General features: G+C 38.7%; 1 protein-coding gene across 2 annotated transcripts in view; it reads left to right on the top strand.

Annotated features, from left to right (window-relative positions):
- LRP6 (LDL receptor related protein 6) overlaps positions 1-20,326 on the top strand; it is a 142,290-nt gene that overhangs the window by 16,550 nt on the left and 105,414 nt on the right. For both annotated transcript variants that reach the window (XM_079775881.1, XM_079775880.1), the window contains exon 2: positions 5,323-5,716. In XM_079775881.1, coding sequence (XP_079632007.1) covers positions 5,323-5,716 — 394 coding nt within the window. The remainder of the gene's footprint in view (positions 1-5,322; positions 5,717-20,326) is intronic.

The raw sequence follows: 20,326 nt of genomic DNA, 5'->3' as shown, positions 1-20,326 counted from the left end.
CGCCATCTTTGAGGACGTGACAGTCAGTTAGCATATTCCCCCCTTATTGGCTGTGGGTGCCGCCATCTTTGTGACGGCGGGAGGGTCAATTAGCATATCCCCTCTTTATTAGATAGTGTACTATTTCAATAGGGAGAATGCTCTGAGCATGAGATATGCAGGTATTTCTAAATCAAACAGAAAAAGGCTTTTCTCTTATAGTAGAAGTGAATAGTGCCAGCAGGATCTTTGTGGGAGAGTGGCATAAGCAAGCGAGGGTTAGCAGATGGCCTGACAGGGGCAGTTTAACAGGAGGTATATCTTTTTCTGTGGTCAGCTGATGTTCAGAATGAATCCTTAAGAGAGGACTAAGAGTTCATTGGTTGAGTGTTGTCCCATGCACCGAAAGGTGGCCAGTTGATTCCTAGTCTGGGCACATACCAAGTTGCGGGTTCGATCTCTGGTTGTGGTGCGTGTGGGAGGCAGCTGATCTCTAAAATCAATAAAAACATTAATTAATTTTTAAGTATTAAAGAACTCTTCATTGGCTTGTTTAGAGCTAGATAAAATTTAGGGGTCTGTGAGGAAGAGAAAAGCCTGACTAACTTTGGTCAAGCCAGTTCAATGGGGCATTTGTGAGCATTTGGCCAGTACTCAGTATAAATTTTTTTGGATAATGTGTCTTGATGGGGAATCAAACCTGTCACCTCCTGGTTTACAGGATGATACTCCAGCCAACTGAGCCACACCAGCCAGGGTGATACTGGCATTTTTTAAAAGTGTGTTTCCAATTTCAACTAGGATCTCTGCCCCTTGGGAACAGGAGCCATATCTTATAACTAATTTTATTCCCAATTCTTAACACAGTTGCCTGCACAATAGTAATATGGTAAACATATTAACTAATATTTAAAAGAAATTTTCCACAATCTGATCTAAAAATCAAACCTGCAACCCAGGTACATGCCCTTGACCAGGAGTTGAACCTAGGATCCTTCGGTGCTCGGGCCAGTGCTCTAACCCCTAAGCCGTGCTGGCCAAGGTGAGACTTTTTATTTTAGGAAAAGGAAATCACAAAGCGTTTTGAGTTGGATAAAGTTGAAGTATTAGAAGTAGAAAAGGGAAGGAAAAGTGTTGAGGATGTAAGACATTTTACCTTGCTTCCTGCTTCACTAAGATTATGTTATGAGATGATCTGAAAATGAATGATTCAAAGCATGCAAGTTGTCTTTAGGAATGCAGAAAACGTTTAGAAAGGCTACTAGTGAAACTTTGGTAGGAAGTTACTAAAAGAAAATAAGGATTCCTACATACCTATGTAGGTCCCACTAAAGAAATGATGGTGGCTATTTGGGTTATATGGGTTTTAGGAAGTCAGAAGGTAACTTCTTTGGAATGGAAGATATTGAGGGCATATATGCTATAACTAGGAGCAAGTATGTGTGGATCCAATGTATTTCTTTAGTAGATTGAAAGTATTGCAGATCAAATTATACCTTTTAGCTATGCCATTAATATATTGCTAAACAGATGTTGGTGACACTATAGTAGAAAGTATTTAAGTATCAGGAGGGTAGTTAGGATGAATTCTGTGATTTCCTTTCAATATGTGTAGGTTTACATACAGTTCTTTAAAAATCCTTAATTATAAATAATCAGTACTGCTAACTTACACACACACTTTTTTTTCTTGTACTATGAAGGAGGGCTTAAATGACCAGAAAGTTCCTTTGGATTTTGTAGTTCAATAGAAATGTTAATGTTTAGCTTGACAGTCATAAGAACATTTAGGTATCACCTAATGCCAAGTGCAGATTTGGCCCACAGTTTTCCAAGCATAGTGCCATAGAGAGAGGTGCCCAATAAATATTAGATTATGTAGCATTTAGCATTCTACCTTTAACTAATAGGGATCTATTTTACGATTTTTATAATTGGCCCATATTATGAGGGTTATTCTATATAGTAAAAGGCTAATATGCAAAGAGACCAAACGGCGGAACACCCGAACAACCAAACAACCGGTCGCTAATAACCCGGGGTTGACCACCAGGGTGTGTGTGTGAATAAGCAGAAAGGACTCTTAGTCACTTTTTAAAAAAGCTCTCTGCCCATTTGTTTTTGTCTAAGAACGTTGGATTTAAGCTTAGAAGAGAAGTTCATGTTTTTTGTACTTACAGATGAAATTAGTGGACATCATAACTACATTTGGCAGACATAGTCCATAAATTGGCTTACTTAGCACTTTTTTGAGCATCTCAATTTTTTGAAATGAATTTCTTAAAAGAGGGAGTGGTTGCTTTTAAATGGTACGTGGTCTTGGCTTCAGGTGATGTATTTTAAACCTTTAGTAAGTAATTGTGAGAGAAGATCATGTGGATTAGTGCATCATAACTGGTCTTCTTTTTGCTGCCTCACTTGTCTTCTTCACCTCAGCCTATGCTGTACAGCCACTTGTTTATTTAAATTTTAATGAATTAAGATTAAATAAAATTAAAAAATTAATTTCTTTGTCACACTAACCACATTTTAAATGCTCCATAGTCACATGTGGCTGGTGGCTACTGCGTTGCATAGAGCAGAGAACACTTTCATCATCACAGAAAGTCTGTTGGGTAGTGGTGCTCTAGATCTTTACTGTTGATATCAGGAAAGTAAATGTCTGAAGCTTGGAACAGATACTTAAAAAAACCCCAAATATAACATTTGTACTACTTCAGTCCTAATAGTAGCTTCAGCTTTCTCAAAGTATTATTTAGGATAGACTTTATATTTAGTTTTGGTATTAAGTCATTCTAATCCTACCTAATAATAGACAAATATGCAAATTGACCACACCTCCGACACAACCACAAGCCACGCCCACCATCCAATCAGAGCGAGCATGCAAATTAACCCAAACCAAGATGGCTACAGCCACAGAGAGCGAGGTTTCCTAGGTAGCAGAGGAAGCCAAGCTTTCCGCCTGCCCTTGCCAAGCCTAAGCCTCCACTCAAGCTACAAAGTTTCAATTATAGAAGGTAAACAAATTCAAACAAATGTCGGCAGAATGGAGCTTGAGAGAGCAGGCCAGAGTTGCCGCCGGCAACAGGGGAAGCAAAGCTTTCCACACACCCTGGCCGGGCCCACCCGCTTAAGGCAACAAAGTTTCAATTATAACCCCAACACAAATGGCTGCTGGCCTCGGAGGGAGCCCCAGGCTTGGCTCCGCTCCAGGCTACAAAGTTTCAATTGTAGAAGGAAAATAAATTCCAGATACCAGGGCCTCTGCTTGGGTTGCCAGGGGGCATGGCCGGCCTGCAAACCACCACAGGCCCCTCGCTCAGGCCGCCCCATGCCCCAAGGGAACCCCCACCTGATCTGGGACACCCTTCAGGGCAAACCAGCTGGCCCCCACCCCTGCACCAGGCCTCTATCCTATCTAATAAAAGAGTACTAAGCAGATTGATCATCACTGCAACACACAATATAGCTGCCCCCATGTGGTCAAAGATCCTGCCCCCATGTGGACACAAGATGGCCAGCAGGAGAGGGCAGTTGGGAGGCACCCGGCCTGCACGGGAGGGCAATTGAGAAGGACCAGGCCTGCAAGGGAGGGCAGTTGGAGGTGATCAACCCTGCAGGAGAGGGCAGTTAGGGGTGACCAGGCCGGCAGAGGAGGGAAGTTGGGGGCAAACAGGCTGGTAGCGGAGTGGTTAGGGGGTGATCAGGCTGGCAGGCAGAAGCGGTTAGGGGCAATCAGGAAGGCAGGCAGGGATCGGGCCTAAATGGGCAGTCGGACATCCCTTGAGGGATCCCATATTGGAGAGGGTACAGGCTGGGCTAAGGGACAACGTGCACCGGGCCTCTAGTATTAATATAAAAGAATAAAATAATTGTATTAAGAACTATCTCTGCCCGACTATTTATATAACAGTTTTATTATAGCATAATTGCTCTGCAATAAGTTGCAAATATGTAAAGTATAAAATATAAATAAGTTTTGACATGTATACATCTTTGGAACCATCTTCATAGGCAATATAATGTAGCTGTCACCCACAAAAGTTTCCTCATGCCCCTTTATAATTCCTGCCTCCCATTCTTTTTTACTTTCTCCTCCCACCTCCAGACAACTACTGATCTGATTTCTATTAAAACAATTTGAATTTTCTAAAATTTTATATAAATGGAGCTATGCAATATACTGTATACTCCTTTTTGTCTGACTTCTTTCACTGTACATTGTTTTGAGATTCACCCATATTAGTTGTACAAATAGTTCATTACTTTTTATTGAATGAATATATCACAATTTATTAATTCATTAGTTTGTTGATATTTGGGTTGATTCCAGTTCGGGTTATTACAAATAAACTGCTGTGAACATTTATGTACAGGTCTTGGTATTGACGTATGCTTTTATTTCTATTGAGTAAATACCAAAGTGTGATATGGCTGGATCACACTGTAGGTTGTATGTTTAATCTTTTTTAAAAAATTAAATATTTTTATTGATTTCCGAGAAGAAGGGAGAGGGAGAGAGAGATAGAAATATCAATAGTGAAAGAGAATCGTTGATTGGCTGCTTCCTGCACGCCCCACATTGGGGATTGAGCCCACTATCTGACCAGGAATAGAACCGTGACTTCCTTATTTATAGGCAAACGCTCAACCACTGAGCCATGCCAGCTGGGCGAACCAGCAACCTTTTGATGCACGGGATGACGCCCAACCTACTGAGCCACACCAGTCATGGCTTTATCTTTAATCTTTTAAGAAACTGCCAAACTGTTTTCCAAGATAGCTGTACATTTTACACCCCCCAGCCCCCCGATAGAGTATGAGCATTCTGCTGGCTCCATATCTTTGCCAGTTCTTGGTAGGGTCAAACTGTTTAATTTTATTTGACAGACTATTTTAATAAGAAAAGATTGTCCTGGTGGAATTGATTTCCTCTCTTACAACTTTTTATATCTAAAATGCTACAAAATGCCTGCTGGTGTGGCTCATTGGTTGAGTGTCAACCTTTGAACCAGGAGGTCATGGTTTGATTCCCGGTCAGGGCACATGCCCAGGTTGTGGGCTCGATCCCCAGTGTTGGGCGTGTAGGAGGTAGCTGATCAATGATTCTCTCATCATTGATGTTTCTCTTTCTCTCTCCCTTTCTCTCTGAAACCAATAAAAATATATTTAAAAATATAAATAAGATGCTGCAAAAATATTTTAAGACTGCTTCTATTTATTTACTATTTTTTGATAGTATTTATTCACTGATGTGACTTGAAATTCAGTTTGTAAGAACAAATACATTTCCTCCCATTTACTTACATCTTTTTCTTTCTTTTTTTTTTTTTGTACTAGCGGCCCCTTTGTTACTTTATGCAAACAGACGGGACTTGCGATTGGTTGATGCTACAAATGGCAAGGAGAATGCTACAATTGTAGTTGGAGGCTTGGAAGATGCAGCTGCAGTGGACTTTGTGTTTGGTCATGGCTTGATATACTGGAGTGATGTCAGCGAAGAAGCCATTAAAAGAACAGAGTTTAACAAAACTGAGAGTGTACAGAATGTTGTCGTTTCTGGATTATTATCTCCTGATGGGCTGGCATGCGATTGGCTTGGAGAAAAATTATACTGGACAGATTCTGAAACTAACCGGATTGAAGTTTCTAATCTAGATGGATCTTTACGAAAAGTTTTATTTTGGCAAGAGTTGGATCAACCTAGAGCCATTGCCTTAGATCCTTCAAGTGGGTAAGTTTTGTGTAATGTACAAAGGATTTTGCATCTCCTCCTGATTTCTCTCCACTAGCATAGACCCCTTTCACCCCCAAGAGAAAATAGAGCAAGTACCAAATGTTAAATTCTTTGGGCTTCTTTGTCAAGTACACTTGAATGTGGGAATTTATGTTGTGTTTTTATAGTAAGGTGTTTCTGTAAGTAGTTTTGTGTTTCTCATATTGCAAAATTATAGTTCTTGATTTTTCTTCTCCATTTATTTTTGTAATTATGAGAGGATAATTAGAAGGCAGAGAAGAAGGGATGAAGACTTAACAAAAGTAGTATTTGATAGTTCAAGATGATAGAAACATCTGCATCTTATAAATTTTTTTATATACATAGTTATTTTGTAATACTAGTATCTTTTATATTAAACTCTAAAGTATTATTTAATGTCAGTATTGAATGAAAAATAAAAATTAAGTTGTTAAATAATACATTTCCAGTTAACTAAATATATATCTATACTAATAAAAGGGTAATATGCTAATTAGACCTGGAGACCTTCCCAGAGACCTTCCGGATGTCCTTCCTACAAAGCCATGGTGGCAGGGCCGAGGCAGAGGCGGTTAGGGGCGATCAGGCCAGGAGGGGAAGACAGTTGGGGGCGAGCAGGCCGGCAGTGGAGGGCAGTTGGGGGTGATCAGGCCGGCGGGGGGGGGGGGGGGGGCAGTTGGGGGTGAGCAGGCTGGCAGTGGAGGGCAGTTGGGGGTGATCAGGCCGGCAGGGGGGGGCAGTTGGGGGTGAGCAGGCTGGCAGTGGGGGGCAGTTGGGGGAGATCAGGCTGGCAGGGGGTGGCAATTGGGGGCAAGCAGGCTGCCAGGCAGAGTGGTTAGGGGCAATCAGGCAGGCAGGCAGGTGAGTGGTTAGGAGCCAAGGTTCCTGGATTGCGAGAGGGATGTCCGACTGCCTGGTTAGGCTCGATCCCACGGACAGGCAGTCGGACATCCCCTAAGGGGTCCCAGATTGGAGAGGGTGCAGGCCGGGCTGAGGGACCACCCTCCTCCCCCCTCCCCAATGCACGAATTTTGTGCACCAGGCCACTAGTTTGCTATAAACGTTTATTTTCAAATGAGGAGGGAAACTTAAAGCTGTGGGTAAATCCCATTAGAAAATGGGAACTGTGTCCCCTCATGCTTCTTTGTTACTGTGCTTCAGTCCTGCCATATACCATTCCTTAATATTTCTCTGTTGAATACATTGTCATACCAGGGTCTGTCATGGCTAAGTATATATTAACTATCTCAACATGAACCTGAAGTGAGTTACTAATAATTTATTAAAATCTAAAGATAACCTGTAAATAACTATTTTAATATTTTGATTTCTTTTACTTTCAAGTATGTTAAAATGTTTTAAAACATTTATAAAAAGGAGGCTATTATTATTATGTAATAAAACGAAACATAGGGAAAATGAAAGAAAGGTTTATATGTGCTCCTTTGTCTTGATATCAGGTCTTATTTGGTGACAAAGGTTAAAGAAGGTGCCTTGGAACATCAGCTACCTTCATGTTGTAGGAAAATGAAAATATTTGTTTGACTATAAAAGAAAACATGGGCAATAGTGTAGTGACATTTTAGAATAAAGGATTCTGGAAAACACAAATATATTTATATATATTTTATATAACAAAAATTATATATATTTTAAAGGGCTGTTAAATTACATGCGAAAGTCAGATGGTCACTTAAGGCATCAGAAAATATTTTTGTGACTCTTGTGGTAGGAAAAGAGTTGAGTATCTCAAGGAGAAGGTTGCAGCTGTTGGATGTGCAGTGAATTGTACTGATTTGACAAATTTGGTTGTTGAGAATTTGTGAGGTATTTTTGAGAAATGGAATCTGTGTTTTGCCAATAAGGTTTGTCTCAGGTAGTGTTGAAATGTTTTTGAGGTTACTGCTTTGTAGAACACACAGGGTTTTTTGGTGGTCATTGGGGGGTAATATATATATATATTTTTAAATATATTTTATTGATTTTTTACAGAGAGGAAGGGAGAGGGATAGAGAGCTAGAAACATCGATGAGAGAGAAACATCGATCAGCTGCCTCCTGCACACCCCCCACTGGGGATGTACCCGCAACCAAGGCACATGCCCCTGACTGGAATCGAACCTGGGACCCCTGAGTCCGCAGGCCGACTCTCTATCCACTGAGCCAAACCGGCCAGGGCCATTGGGGGGTAATATTTTGATGAAAAGATAAATATTTCTTTTTCTTTTTGACAAACTCAATCTTAGAACTGTGAGAGTGATGTTGGAAATTCACCCAAATATCTATTAAATGTTTAGTATGTTCAGAGCTCTGCTTTTTTGTACTCTTGTTGGAGAGAGAGGGATAATACCTTTAAGGGTTTACTATCTATTTAAGGACAGAAAACTTGGGAAAGAACTTTCCCTTTTTCAAAATATGTTTGTCTGCATTATGTAGTATGTATATGTAGAGGGGAAGAGTGTTAAAGGAATTAGAGGAGCCACAGAACTCTTAAGGCTGGATAAAATATCTCGATTACCACAACTCTGGAGCAGCATTTGATAATTTCTATATGTGACAATGATTACGTGGTAGTACATATTCAAGGGAGCTGAATTTATAGACAACTTTTGACTATTCAGGTTCTAATAATTTAATTAGTAAATTAATCATTATCATTTTATTCCCTAATGAGCTCTACTTCTGGATGGCAGGTCTGATAAATGTCTTAGCTGATGTCTCAGGAGGCAGCTGATCAATGAGTCTCTCTCATTGATATTTTTATCTTTCTCCCTCTCCCTTCCTCTGTGAAATCAATAAAAAATATGTTAAAAATTATATTTTAAACTCATGCATTTTAAAATATATTTTATCAAGCAGTCTTTCATGTTGATTTAGACTTGTGTTAAGGATTGTGGTTTTAATGGAAAAGTAATTTTAGATTGAGTATATCACTTATTAAACAGAAGAAATGAGATTTCCAGATTTATTTTTTTGGAAAAATAAAGTTTTCTTTCCAGAGAAAGTACATGAAAACAGTGCTGAGGAAAATGTAGGCTTTATTAGAGTTCCAGGATCCTGGGTTATGAGGTTCAGAGAGCTGACTGAGCTCTCTCAGATCAGCTTATGTAAAAGGAAGGCTGTTGAATGACTAGTATTGTTTGAGCCCTGGGAACTAGTGCAGACATCTGTGTGCTTTCGGATGTATGGAGTTCTTTGTATAATCAGTCCATTTAGCCTAGACTGAAGGATGATTTTTATTTCCCTCCCTAAATTTGGGCTCTATTAGCCTGAGATTTATTTTTCTTTTGACTGGCAGTGTACAATTCAGAATAAGGGACAGGAAAATGTGTATAGAAATTGGTACAGAAATGAACAACCATAGTTACTGAAAGCTGTTATCCTTTATTCCTGACATTATGGCTGCTCCTAATGATAGAGTTCCTTAATCTGTTTCACATTGACTTTGTGATGTTGAGGAACTGCTGTTTCATGTACAAATAAAGCAGTCCCAAGGGTTTTTTGTTTTGTAAGGACCTGTTCATATTCCTGATCATTTTGGATATTTTTTAAAGAGTTAAATTTTAGTGATTCAGTCAGAAGTGAATTCCTACTGAACAGCTTTGACTAATATACAGCTGACCCTTGAACAATGTAGGGGTTAGAGGCCCAACTCCCCACCCCATGCAGTTAAATATGCAGATATAACTTTGGACTCCCCAAAAACCTAACTACTAGTAGGCCTCTGTTGATGGGAAGCCTTACTGATAACATTAACAGTCAATTAACACATTTTATATGTTCTGTATTACAGTAAAGTAAGCTAGAGAAAAGAAAATGTTATTAAGAAAATCATAAGGAAGAGAAAATGTATTTATAGTATTTATTGAGACAAATCCTTACGTAAGGGACCCATACAGTTCAGACTCATATTATTCAAGGGTCAACTGTATATTTTAAAAATACATTTTTATCGTTGCTAAGAATAATATTAAGAACACTAGAAGTTCTACTTTAAAAATCCTTGTAGACCTAACTTAAAGGAAAATGAATGGTTTATAATTTCCATCAATTATATACATATAATTGTCATATCTTGATTATTTTCTACTCTAGTATATCCCAGATGACTAAAATAGTTCCTGCCACATAGTAGGTAGGTATTCAATAAATATTTTTTTGAGGGCGTGGACTTTATGTTTTCTTTTATAATCCTATTAGTTTTCATTTAGTTCGGGGAGAAAGCATTTTCTAAGCAAATGTAAATGTTAGCATGAGCACTTACGATTTCTGAATCAGTATGGCTTTGATTACAATTGTTTATTTAAAAACAATTAAAAGTTTTACTTTTTTCAACAGAAGTTAAGATCACATTTTGTAAAAACATACTCACTGACTCTCGTTTTATGTCACATATAGTTCTGTTTTGAAAGATGTGCTGGTAATTGGGGAACCCTATTTTCTAACCATAAAATCTAGAACTGGTTCGGAATATTACAGATCTAGCTAAATGACTTCACTTTTTGGCTGAAAACACCAAGGCCTTTGGCCAAGATTAGATAAGAGAAAGCCAGATTCTTAGTTGAGATTTTCTGATTCCATGTGTGGTGCTTTCTTCTTCATGAAAAAAGTATCTTGCTGAAGCTACGTTTTTTTGTTGTCACTGTTTTTGCAAATGAATTATTTTAAAGATGCAGCATTGTAGCTTTATTTAAAGGAGGATTTTATAAATTATTTATTTTTAGATTTATTCACTATACCAATTTCTTACTTTGCAATTACTTTTTACACTTAATCCATTTGGGTTCAGCTTCCTTCTGCTTGAGGTATATTTTTAAATATTTTTTGCAGCAAATAATGGTAAACCCATGGTCTACATCTAAAAATGTATATAATTTGCCTTCATTCTTGAAATGATGATTGATTATAGAATTATAAGTGACATTTTTCTAAGTTCTTTGAAGGTATTATGACTTTAATTGTTGTTTTAATAAGCCTACTATTTTCTAATTATTGTTGCTTTGTAAGGTGCCCCTCCCGCCCCCTGCTTATTTAAAAGCAGCCCTTAACTTTTTATATTTTTCAGCTTTGCCTACCTGTGTCTAGATGTGGCTATATAGTTTTTTATCATGCGTATAACCCATGTTTCTAGAAGTCTAATAATTATTTTTATTTAATTCTAGAAAATTATCCATTATCTCTTACTTTTCCTTCATTTTTTGGGTCTCCTTTGAAATGCTTGTTTGATGTATGATTTTCTGCTCCATACCTCTTAATTTTGCTTTTATATTATCTATATCTTTATCTATCTGAATTACTTTCTGATTAATTTTTGTATCTGCCTTCCATATAACGAATTCTTTCTTTAGCTGTGCCTAATAATGAATCCATTGAGTTTTTAATATTATTGACTGTATTTTGCTTTTCTAGAAGTTCTTTATGCTCCTCATTTAAAAGACTTATGAGAAAATGTCAACTTACATAAAAGTAAAGAATAGTGTATCAGTAATTTTAAACTTATAAAAGTTTCAAAAATAATAGAGTTTATAACCTTCACCCAGCTTCCCATAATATTGTCATTTTATATAACCATAGAACAGTTACCTAGACCAGGAAATTAATACTGATGCAATACTGTTAATTAATCCATAGACCGTATTTGAATTTTTCAAGTTCCTCTCTAGTGTTCTTTTTCTGGTCCAGAATCCCAGGATGCATTTTGTTGTTATCTCCTTAGTCTTTTCTAATCTGGGATATTTTAGCAGTCTTTGTCTTCATAACCTTGACCTTTGGAAGATTACTGGCCAGTCATTTTGTAGAATTGGATTTGTCTGATGTTTTCTCATGATTACATTAAGGTTATACATTTTTACAAGAATAGCACAGAAAGGATGCTTTGCTCTTCTTAGGTCATATCAGCAGGTACATGATGTGGATGCTGGTGATGTTACATTTGATCACTTGCTTATGGTGTTGTTTGCCAGGATTTTTTGTGTGCATTTTTTTAACTGCATTTACTAATTTTTCCCCTTGTAATAAGTATTCAAAGCTATGCAATTAACCCTGTTTCTCATGCTTTATCCACTAGTATTAGCATTCTTTGATTTTTTTTTGCTTCCAATAGTTGTTACTGTGGTGTTGGCCAAATGGTTATTTTTTCTAGTTCTATTCTTTCCTCTTGTATGCATTATTAATTAGAATTCTGCCTTAAGGAAGAACTGTCCTGTCTCTCCCACAGTTAATTAATATTAGTATGTACTCATGGACATTTACTTTATTCTATAGGTTATAATTTATTACTGTTACTTACATTAGTATGGACTCTTGGGCATTTATTTTATTCTATTTATAATAATAAAAGCATATTATGCTAATTAGACCGGACAGCTGAACGACCTTCTGGACGTCATTCCGGATGTCCTTCCCAATGAAGCTGCGGTGGTGGGGGCCGAGGCAGAGGCAGTTAGGGGCGATCAGGGAGGCAGGCGAGCAGTTAGGGGTGATCAGGCAGGCAGGCAGAGTGGTTAGGGGCGATCAGGCAGGCAGGCGAGTAGTTAGGGGTGATCAGGCAGGCAGGCGAGCGGTTAGGGACGATCAGGCAGGCAGGCGAGCGGTTAGGGGCGATCAGGCAGGCAGGCAAATGGTTAGGGATGATTAAGCAGGCAGGTGAGCAGTTAAGAGCCAGTGGTCCCAGATTGGATGTCCGACTGCGGGATAGGGCCTAAACCGGCAGTCCGACATCCCCCGAGGGATCCCAGATTGTGAGAGGGTGCAGGCTGGGTTGAGGGACCCCCCTCCCATGCACAAATTTCGTGTACCAGGCCTTTAGTAGGTTATAATCCATTACTGTTTCTTGCTCATATTGTCCTAGATATTGGCCATGAGGAGTGCCTTCAAATTTGTTCCTGTGTCCCTCATCATATTTTAAGCACCTTTTTACTGTCTGGTAGCACAAGATGTTCCAAACTTATCTTGTCCTTTTATTGCCTCACCCTTGGAATCAAATGGTATTTAAAAACTAAGATCTGGAAGCTAGGTGTGTTCATTGCTGACTTTTCTTTGCCTTTAAACCCTCTCAGTGGGCAGTTAGGAAGTGCACAGATATACACATATAGTTATGTTTTGTCAATATCAACATATAAAAAAATTAGTTTATGTTAATATCTCTAACTCTGATCCACCACCACCAGTTTACATTATTATAGTCTTTTCTCTTTCCTTTTTTGTTATTCCATTCTATGATAGTGAAAAACTAGTTCTTATTATCCACAATATATTTTCTTTCTTTTTTCAGTCCTCACTCGAGGATATGTTTATTGACCTGAGAGAGAGAGGGAGGGAGGCAGCAGGAAGAGAAAGGGTGGTGGTGGTGGTGGGGGAGATGTGAGAGAGAAACATCAGTTAGCTGCCTTCTGTACGTGCCCTGACTGAGAATTGAACCCACCATCTTGTTTTATGGGATTATACTCCCAACTAACTGAGCCACCCAGCCAGGGCCACAGTATATTTTCTTATTTGCTCAATCCTGGGGATTTCAGAATTGCTAACCTATATTCTTGTGAGAAATAATTTTACTGTTTAGAATTCAATAGTATGAAAGTACTGCCAATAGAGTCAAAGTACTGTCTTTCAAATTTATTTAGGAATTTCTTTTCTTTCCCACTCATTGTAGTGTGGCTGTTATTTTTTTGTAATGCATTTATTACTTAATGTATTCCATTTAGAATATCCCCCTGTATCCTGGTAATGTCTTCCTAAACTTTTCTTTTAAATATATTTTTATTGATTTCAGAGAGGAAGAGAGTAGGAGAAAGAGATAAGAAACATCAATGATGAGAGAGAATCATCAATTGGCTGCCTCCTGCAAGCCCCACACTAGGGATCGAGCTCGCAACCCAGGCATGTGCCCTAACTAGGAATCGAACCCTGACCTCCTGGTTCATAGACGACATTCAACCACTGAGCCGTGCTGGCTAGGCTTGATTTATTTTATTTTTTATTTTATTATAGCGAGAAGAACGGAGAAAAAGAGGAAGAGAGAGAAACATCGATGTGATGGGAGAGAAACATTGTTTGTTTGCCTCCCGTATGCTCCCCAACTGGGGACTGACTGAACCCTCAACCTGGGCATGTGCCCTGACTAGGAATAGAACTGGCTATCTTTTGGTGCACAGGATGATGCTCAACCAACTGAGTCACAACGGGCAAGCTTGTATTTCATCTTTTCTGTGTTTTAATCATGTTAAATATTTACACTCTCTATGAGATTGTTCAGTTTTCTGAAGTTCTTAGAAATCCACCTCTGTTCTTTCTTATATTTGCTGATTCTTGCTTAATGCAAACTATTTCCTTAGATGTTTTCTAGTTTTGGATTATGAGCTGATCTTCTGAGGGGTTGTCTGTGAGAATCCTGAGTGGCTTGATGGGGAGCATATTTTTCCAGAGAGATTTGGGTTTGTTTTTGCCATCCACCCTAGAGGTGTTTCCAGGGACCACATTATTATTATTATTATTATTATTATTATTATTATTATTTTAATTGAAGTGTAATTTGTATATAGTAAAATGTACAGATCTTCAGTGTGCAGTTTTGACAAATGTGTACACCTTATCACCTTCTTCAAGCGGAGATTAATTTTTATATTTATTTTGGAGTTAGGAGTTCCTATACTATGTAGGTGGGATAAATTTAAACTCTAAACTTACGTGGTTACAAAGTCTTAGGTGATTTTCATCACCTTTTCAGAACCTAGACCAAGGCAGAAAAGCTGCTTTGTCTCCCACTGTCAATGGCAGATTTTTCTACTCTTTTGTTCTGTGAAGGTTTGTGCTTTGTGCAAGAATGTTACTTGTGATGCTTGTTACTTATAGTGCTTGTTGTGTCAAGGCCTTCTTTTCTTCTATGCTTTGCCACTGAAATAGAAGCCCCTCAATTTCTGAGATGGGAAAATCCTACAGGGTTACTGTAGCATAAGCATGTGCTGCTTTTTACTTCTTGAGAATTCTTCCACTTTCTTGATACCTTAGTTCTACATGGAGTATTTATTTTTTGTGTCTATGTATGTCTTTGTTCATTTGGGCTGCTATAACAAAATACCACAGCCTGAGTAGCTTTTAATAAGAGAAACTTATTGCTCACAGTTCTGTAGCTAGGAAGTCTAAGATCAAGGTACCAGCCTGGTCCCCTTCTAGGGAGGGACCTCACTGGTTCATAGCTGGTGTCTTCTTGCTGTGTTCTCACCTGATGAAAGGGCCTACAGGTCTCTCTGGAGCCTCTTTTTAAAAGCACTGATCCCATTCATGAGGCCCCTGCTCTCAACTGAATACCTCCCAAAGGCCCCACACCCTAATAGTATCATTTTTAAGGCTTAGGATTTCAATGTGAATTTGAGGAGACACATTTAGGTCATAACAATATATAAATCAAAAAGACTAACCAGTGGTTCTAGGTGTTTTGTAAAAGGAGGGTTTTCTGGTTATCTTGTTACCAAATTACCAGAAATACAAAATGTAACTTTTATGTTTTTAAATATTACCTTTTCTGATTGGGGATATATGTGCATGATAGTTGGATATTATTCATGCTTATGAATTTGTGTATTAATGATTTCTTTAAATTAAAGGATTATTTAAATAGCTTCAAGCACTATGAAGTGATTTATGATCTAGTATAGTTCACTTAGCTTTTATGACTCAATTCTAAATGTTGTCTTAATTAGCCACCTTTGTGTCTAAATTATATCTTGTAAAGGTTGAAAAATTATTCCTTCAGTTTAGATTTATTGAAACTGAATATTTCTGAATATTTTTATTAGGGAAATTGGATTCATATTGAGTGTACATATTAGATTAGGGGTTTGTGAATATTTTGGAAATTTTATTATTTTTTAATTACCTAATAGTAGAAATGCTTTGGATTGTAATAAATTTGCATAAAATGACTATTATCTAATCTAATTGTCAATTGAAATGTTTTTATTTTTCTGGCATAAGAAATTTTGACATCTTGAAAACTTAATGTTTCCTTTACTTTAATTCCTAGTTAAAATGAAGCCTATCTTCTACTCTTCACTTTACTTAAAAATTATTTTCCAGAAAGTATTGCAAATGGATATTAGACCAGATACATCAATAAAATTACATGTATGAAAATTAGTGAACAGCACACAACAATCTGGTACTGGTTTTCATGATTTTAGATGAAGAGCAGATGTGCATATTATTTCAAAGTGGAGTTGTAGCCACATATATTTAATTTTTCAGTATCAAGTAAATATGTTTATCTTTTCTTAATTCAAAGTCAAAATAGAACCCATTCAAGCCAAAGTAAATTAGGCTCCAAATAGACTACATAATTGGGAAGTTAGTAATAATCATTGCTGAAGAGAGATTTTTATTTTCTATATGAGTCTGTAGCCTGGCTGTTGAGAAGCCATGGAAGTTATTTATCAGACACGTGCTTTTCCTAAAGAATACTAGAATTGGCTTTTAAATAGGATACTGGTAAAAAATAAAAGGACAACCTTTGCAGAATATATTATAATACTTGAATTTAGTAACTTTATTACGTACTTTTCGGTAACCAAAATTTCGAAGTTAGGTTAACTGCCCAAACAAAAACAAAACAACTAAGCCAAACCAAATCTGCCTCCTTAATATGTGTGCTCCAGTTATTATTATTATTTTGAAAGAGTCCAAAATAAAAGTGTAGCCAAAGAGTTTATAAAACTTAGTCTAATTTTTAGGTATCTAGGTTACAGGGGAGGTTTTCAAGCTTTTTAATAATAGAAAATGTTTATGTCATATTCTAGCAGAGAATTCAGAGAATATATTTTTCTCAGGAATTTTCTTTTTTCCTGCATCCTGAAGTCTCTATTCTGCTAGTAGCAGTCTAATGTCTTCTGTTAGTTGATCTTTTTTTAAAAAAGTTTATATCTTTCTGTTATTGGCTAATGCCCACACCTCCTTTAAGGATTAAGTATCTTAAAAGTAGCAGCCCCTAAATATTACACCTTATTAAGTAAATCTGACACCTTTATGTTATTCAAGCCCTTTTTTTTATTAGGTGCCCTTTACTGTATCAACTTGATTTCTTTAGATTTTCTTTCAGAGCTTAACAGTTACAGGCAGAGTCTCTATATCTGATATACGTATACAGGGTGTCCCAACAGTTGAGAGGTGTTAAATGAAAATGAAATATATCTTAATAAACACTGCCTTTATAATTATTCAAAGTGTATATATACATTTTTAGGGGATACTCTGTATTTTAGTGATGGAAATGGCCTTTTCTCACTTCTTCAACGTAGATATAACTTTTTAAAGCTTCTTTTTAAAAAATATGCATTTATTGATTTCTGAGAGAGAGAGAGGGTGAGAGAGAAAGAAACATCAGTGACAGAGAAATATTGATTGCCTCCCTCCTGCACATCCCCTATTGGGGATCGAGCCCATAAACCGGGCATGTGCCCTGACTGGGAATTGAATCAGTGACCTCTTTTCGTGCGTGGGTCGATGCTCAACCACAGAGCCACATTGGTCGGGCTGTAGATATAACTCTTAATGATTTATTTGACGTTGACACCATGATGCTTTCTGTTGGCAGCTCTACTCTAGTTGTGTAAAGTTTCTGGAAATTTTGAAGTCACATAAGAATTTTGAAAATGAAAAACAGAAACTTCTAAAGGATCCAATTTAAAAAATTATGTGTAATAGATTGATGTGAAAATTGTAAAGTTAAAAAAGATTTTTTTTGCATTGAAATCTGAATACATGAAGCATGGGTAAAGAATAATATACTTATTAACTAGAAGGACTTCATGTAATATATATAGTCAAGAATCTTATTATTGAAGGATGAGTTCCAGGCATATTCATAGTTTTTAACTTGGATTGGGGCAGGCATCCAGGGAATAAAATCTGTATGCTCCTATATCTCATTTATATCCCTGGTCTTAGTCTGGTTCCCTGAACTGTTGGTATTGGATGTAACAATACTGGTCTTTATTACAATAAACTGTTTATAGCAAACAGATACTGTTTAGACAAGACAGATTTTGTTTAAAAATCCTTACAGTGAGACTGAGCTAAGTGAATCTGTATCACTTTAATTTATATAAGGGAAGACCAAAGTAGAAGTGAAAGCAGTAAAATCCTATCTTATATAATCCTATATAATAAAAGCCTAGTATGCTAAGTGTCCAGTCGTCCGTTCAACCAAAGCCTAATATGCTAATGATATGCTAAGGCCGCTCAACTGCTTGCTGTGATGTGCACTGACCACCAGGGGGTAGACAGTTGACCAGTCAACCAGTCGCTATGATGTGCACTGACCACCAGGGGGTAGATGCTCTGACCAGTAGGTTAGCTTGCTGCTGGGGTCCAGCCAATCAGGACTGAGTGAGACGGGCCAGACATGCCCTGGAGCCCTCCCATGGTCCCTTCCTGGCTGGCCAACCTCCCGCACCCCTCCCTGACCCAAATCGTGCACTGGTGGGGTACCTTGCCTGGTGGCCTGGCCTGCACCCTCTCGCAATCTGGGACCCCTCTGCTGAATGCGGAGGGTGGGATTTAGTCCAATCCTGCAGGCCAGGCTAGTAAATTCATAATTGTCTTTTAAAGCTTCTATTAGTTTACTAATGATAGAAGTATAAGTGAAATTCTTAGAACTTGGTTGTAGAATAAGGTATGAAATCTGTTTTTTTTTCTTTTTTTTTTTTACATAACTATTTTTTCTTTGACACCCAATCATGAGAATACAACTATTAGTAAATGGAAAACAAAAGTTTTCTGAAATGAGATTGTGAAAAAAGTGATCTGTACATGGAGATAAGCCTACAAAGATGTACACTAAAGAAGACTTTGAAAATGCATAGTATTTGCCTGCAGAATGAGTGGTAAAATTGTTTAAGATGTTTTATATGTAGAAGATGAGAAGCATCCTACCTGATAAAAGAGCAATATGCAAATTAGCCATCACTCCGCTACACGCACAAGCCACACCCACCGGCCACGCCCACCAGCCAATCAGAGCGAGTATGCAAATAAACCCAACCAAGATGGCTACAGCCACAGAGAGCAGGAGGGATGAAGCCAAGCTTTCCGCCTGCCCTTCCTGGCCTAAGCCTCCACTCAAGGCTACAAAGTTTCAATTATAGAAGGTAAACAAATCCAAACAGAAATGGCGGCAGCCATGGAGCTGGAAAGAGCAGTAGGCTAGGGTTGCCCCCCACTTTCTGCACACCCTGGCCGGCCCAGGCCTCCGCTTAAGGCTACAAAGTTTTAATTATAGAAGATATACACAAACCCCAACAGAAACGGCTGCCGGCCATGGAGCGAGCAGGAGGTTTGGCTCCACTCCAGGCTACAAAGTTTCAATTGTAGAAGGTAAATAAATTCCAGATACCAGGGCCTCTGCTTGGGTTGCCAGGGGGCATGGTTGGCCTGCAAACCACCACAGGCCCCTCGCTCAGGCTGCCCCACGCCCCAAGGGAACCCCCATCCTGATCCGGGACACCCTTCAGGGCAAACCAGCTGGCCCCCACCCGTGCACCAGGCCTCTATCCTATCTAATAAAAGAGTAATATGCAGATTGACCATCACTCCAACACACAATATGGCTGCCCCCATGTGGTCAAAGATCCTGCCCCCATGTGGACACAAGATGGCCACCACAAGATGGCCAGCAGGGGAGGGCAGTTGGGAGGCACCAGGCCTGCAAGGGAGGGCAGTTAGAGGCAATCAAGCCTGCAGGGGAGGGCAGTTAGGGGTGACCAGGCCGGCAGAGGAGGGAAGTTGGGGGCAAACAGGCTGGCAGGGGAGCAGTTAGACATCAGTCAGGCTGGCATTGGAGTGGTTAGGGGGTGATCAGGCAGGCAGGCAGAAGCGGTTAGGGGAAATCAGGAAGGCAGGCAGGCGAGCAGTTGGGAGCCAGGGGTCCCAGATTGGAGAGGGTGTAGGCTGGGCTGAGGGACTCCCCCCCCCCCAGCCCCCGTGCACGAATTTCGTGCACCGGGCCTCTAGTCATTAAAGAAAGCAGTGTACATTTGTCAGAACCAATCAATATAACTTTACAGCAGAAAGTGAAACTTAACGTATGAAAATTAAAAAAAAAAAAATTGGGTCCTGGCTAGTGTGGCTCAGTTTGTTGGAGTCCTGGGCATCCAAGGGTCTCAGGTTCAATTCCCAGTCAGGGTATGTACCCAGGCTGTGGGTTAGATCCCCTGTCGGAGCATATGGGAGGCAACAGATCGATGTTTCTCTCTCTCGAGCTATCTCTCTCTCTTTCTAAAAAAAAATAAATTAAAAAATTAGGAGGTTGGAGGACCCCAAGATGGAATGTAGAATGAGACAGGCAGAATAATCTAATTCTATTAGAAATGTATGAAAAATCTCACTGAAGAGAATGGGGAACGAAAAGTGCGGACCTAAGTAACTTTGGAAATGCATGGAACCTGTGAGACTAAAGGAAAAGGAACTGCACATAAGCAGTGAACTCTAGTTGATAGTGTTGCTTCCCATAAGTACAGTTAATTCTGATTCTATACTAGAATTAAACAGTTAAATAAAATAGATGGTAGGTGGTGAGAACCAGGTTTCTCATTGTTGG

This window comes from Cnephaeus nilssonii, assembly GCF_951640355.1.
Source record: "Cnephaeus nilssonii genome assembly, chromosome: 6".
In the NCBI taxonomy this organism is placed as follows: Eukaryota; Metazoa; Chordata; class Mammalia; order Chiroptera; family Vespertilionidae; genus Cnephaeus; species Cnephaeus nilssonii.
This window is presented reverse-complemented; position numbering and strand designations above follow the sequence as displayed.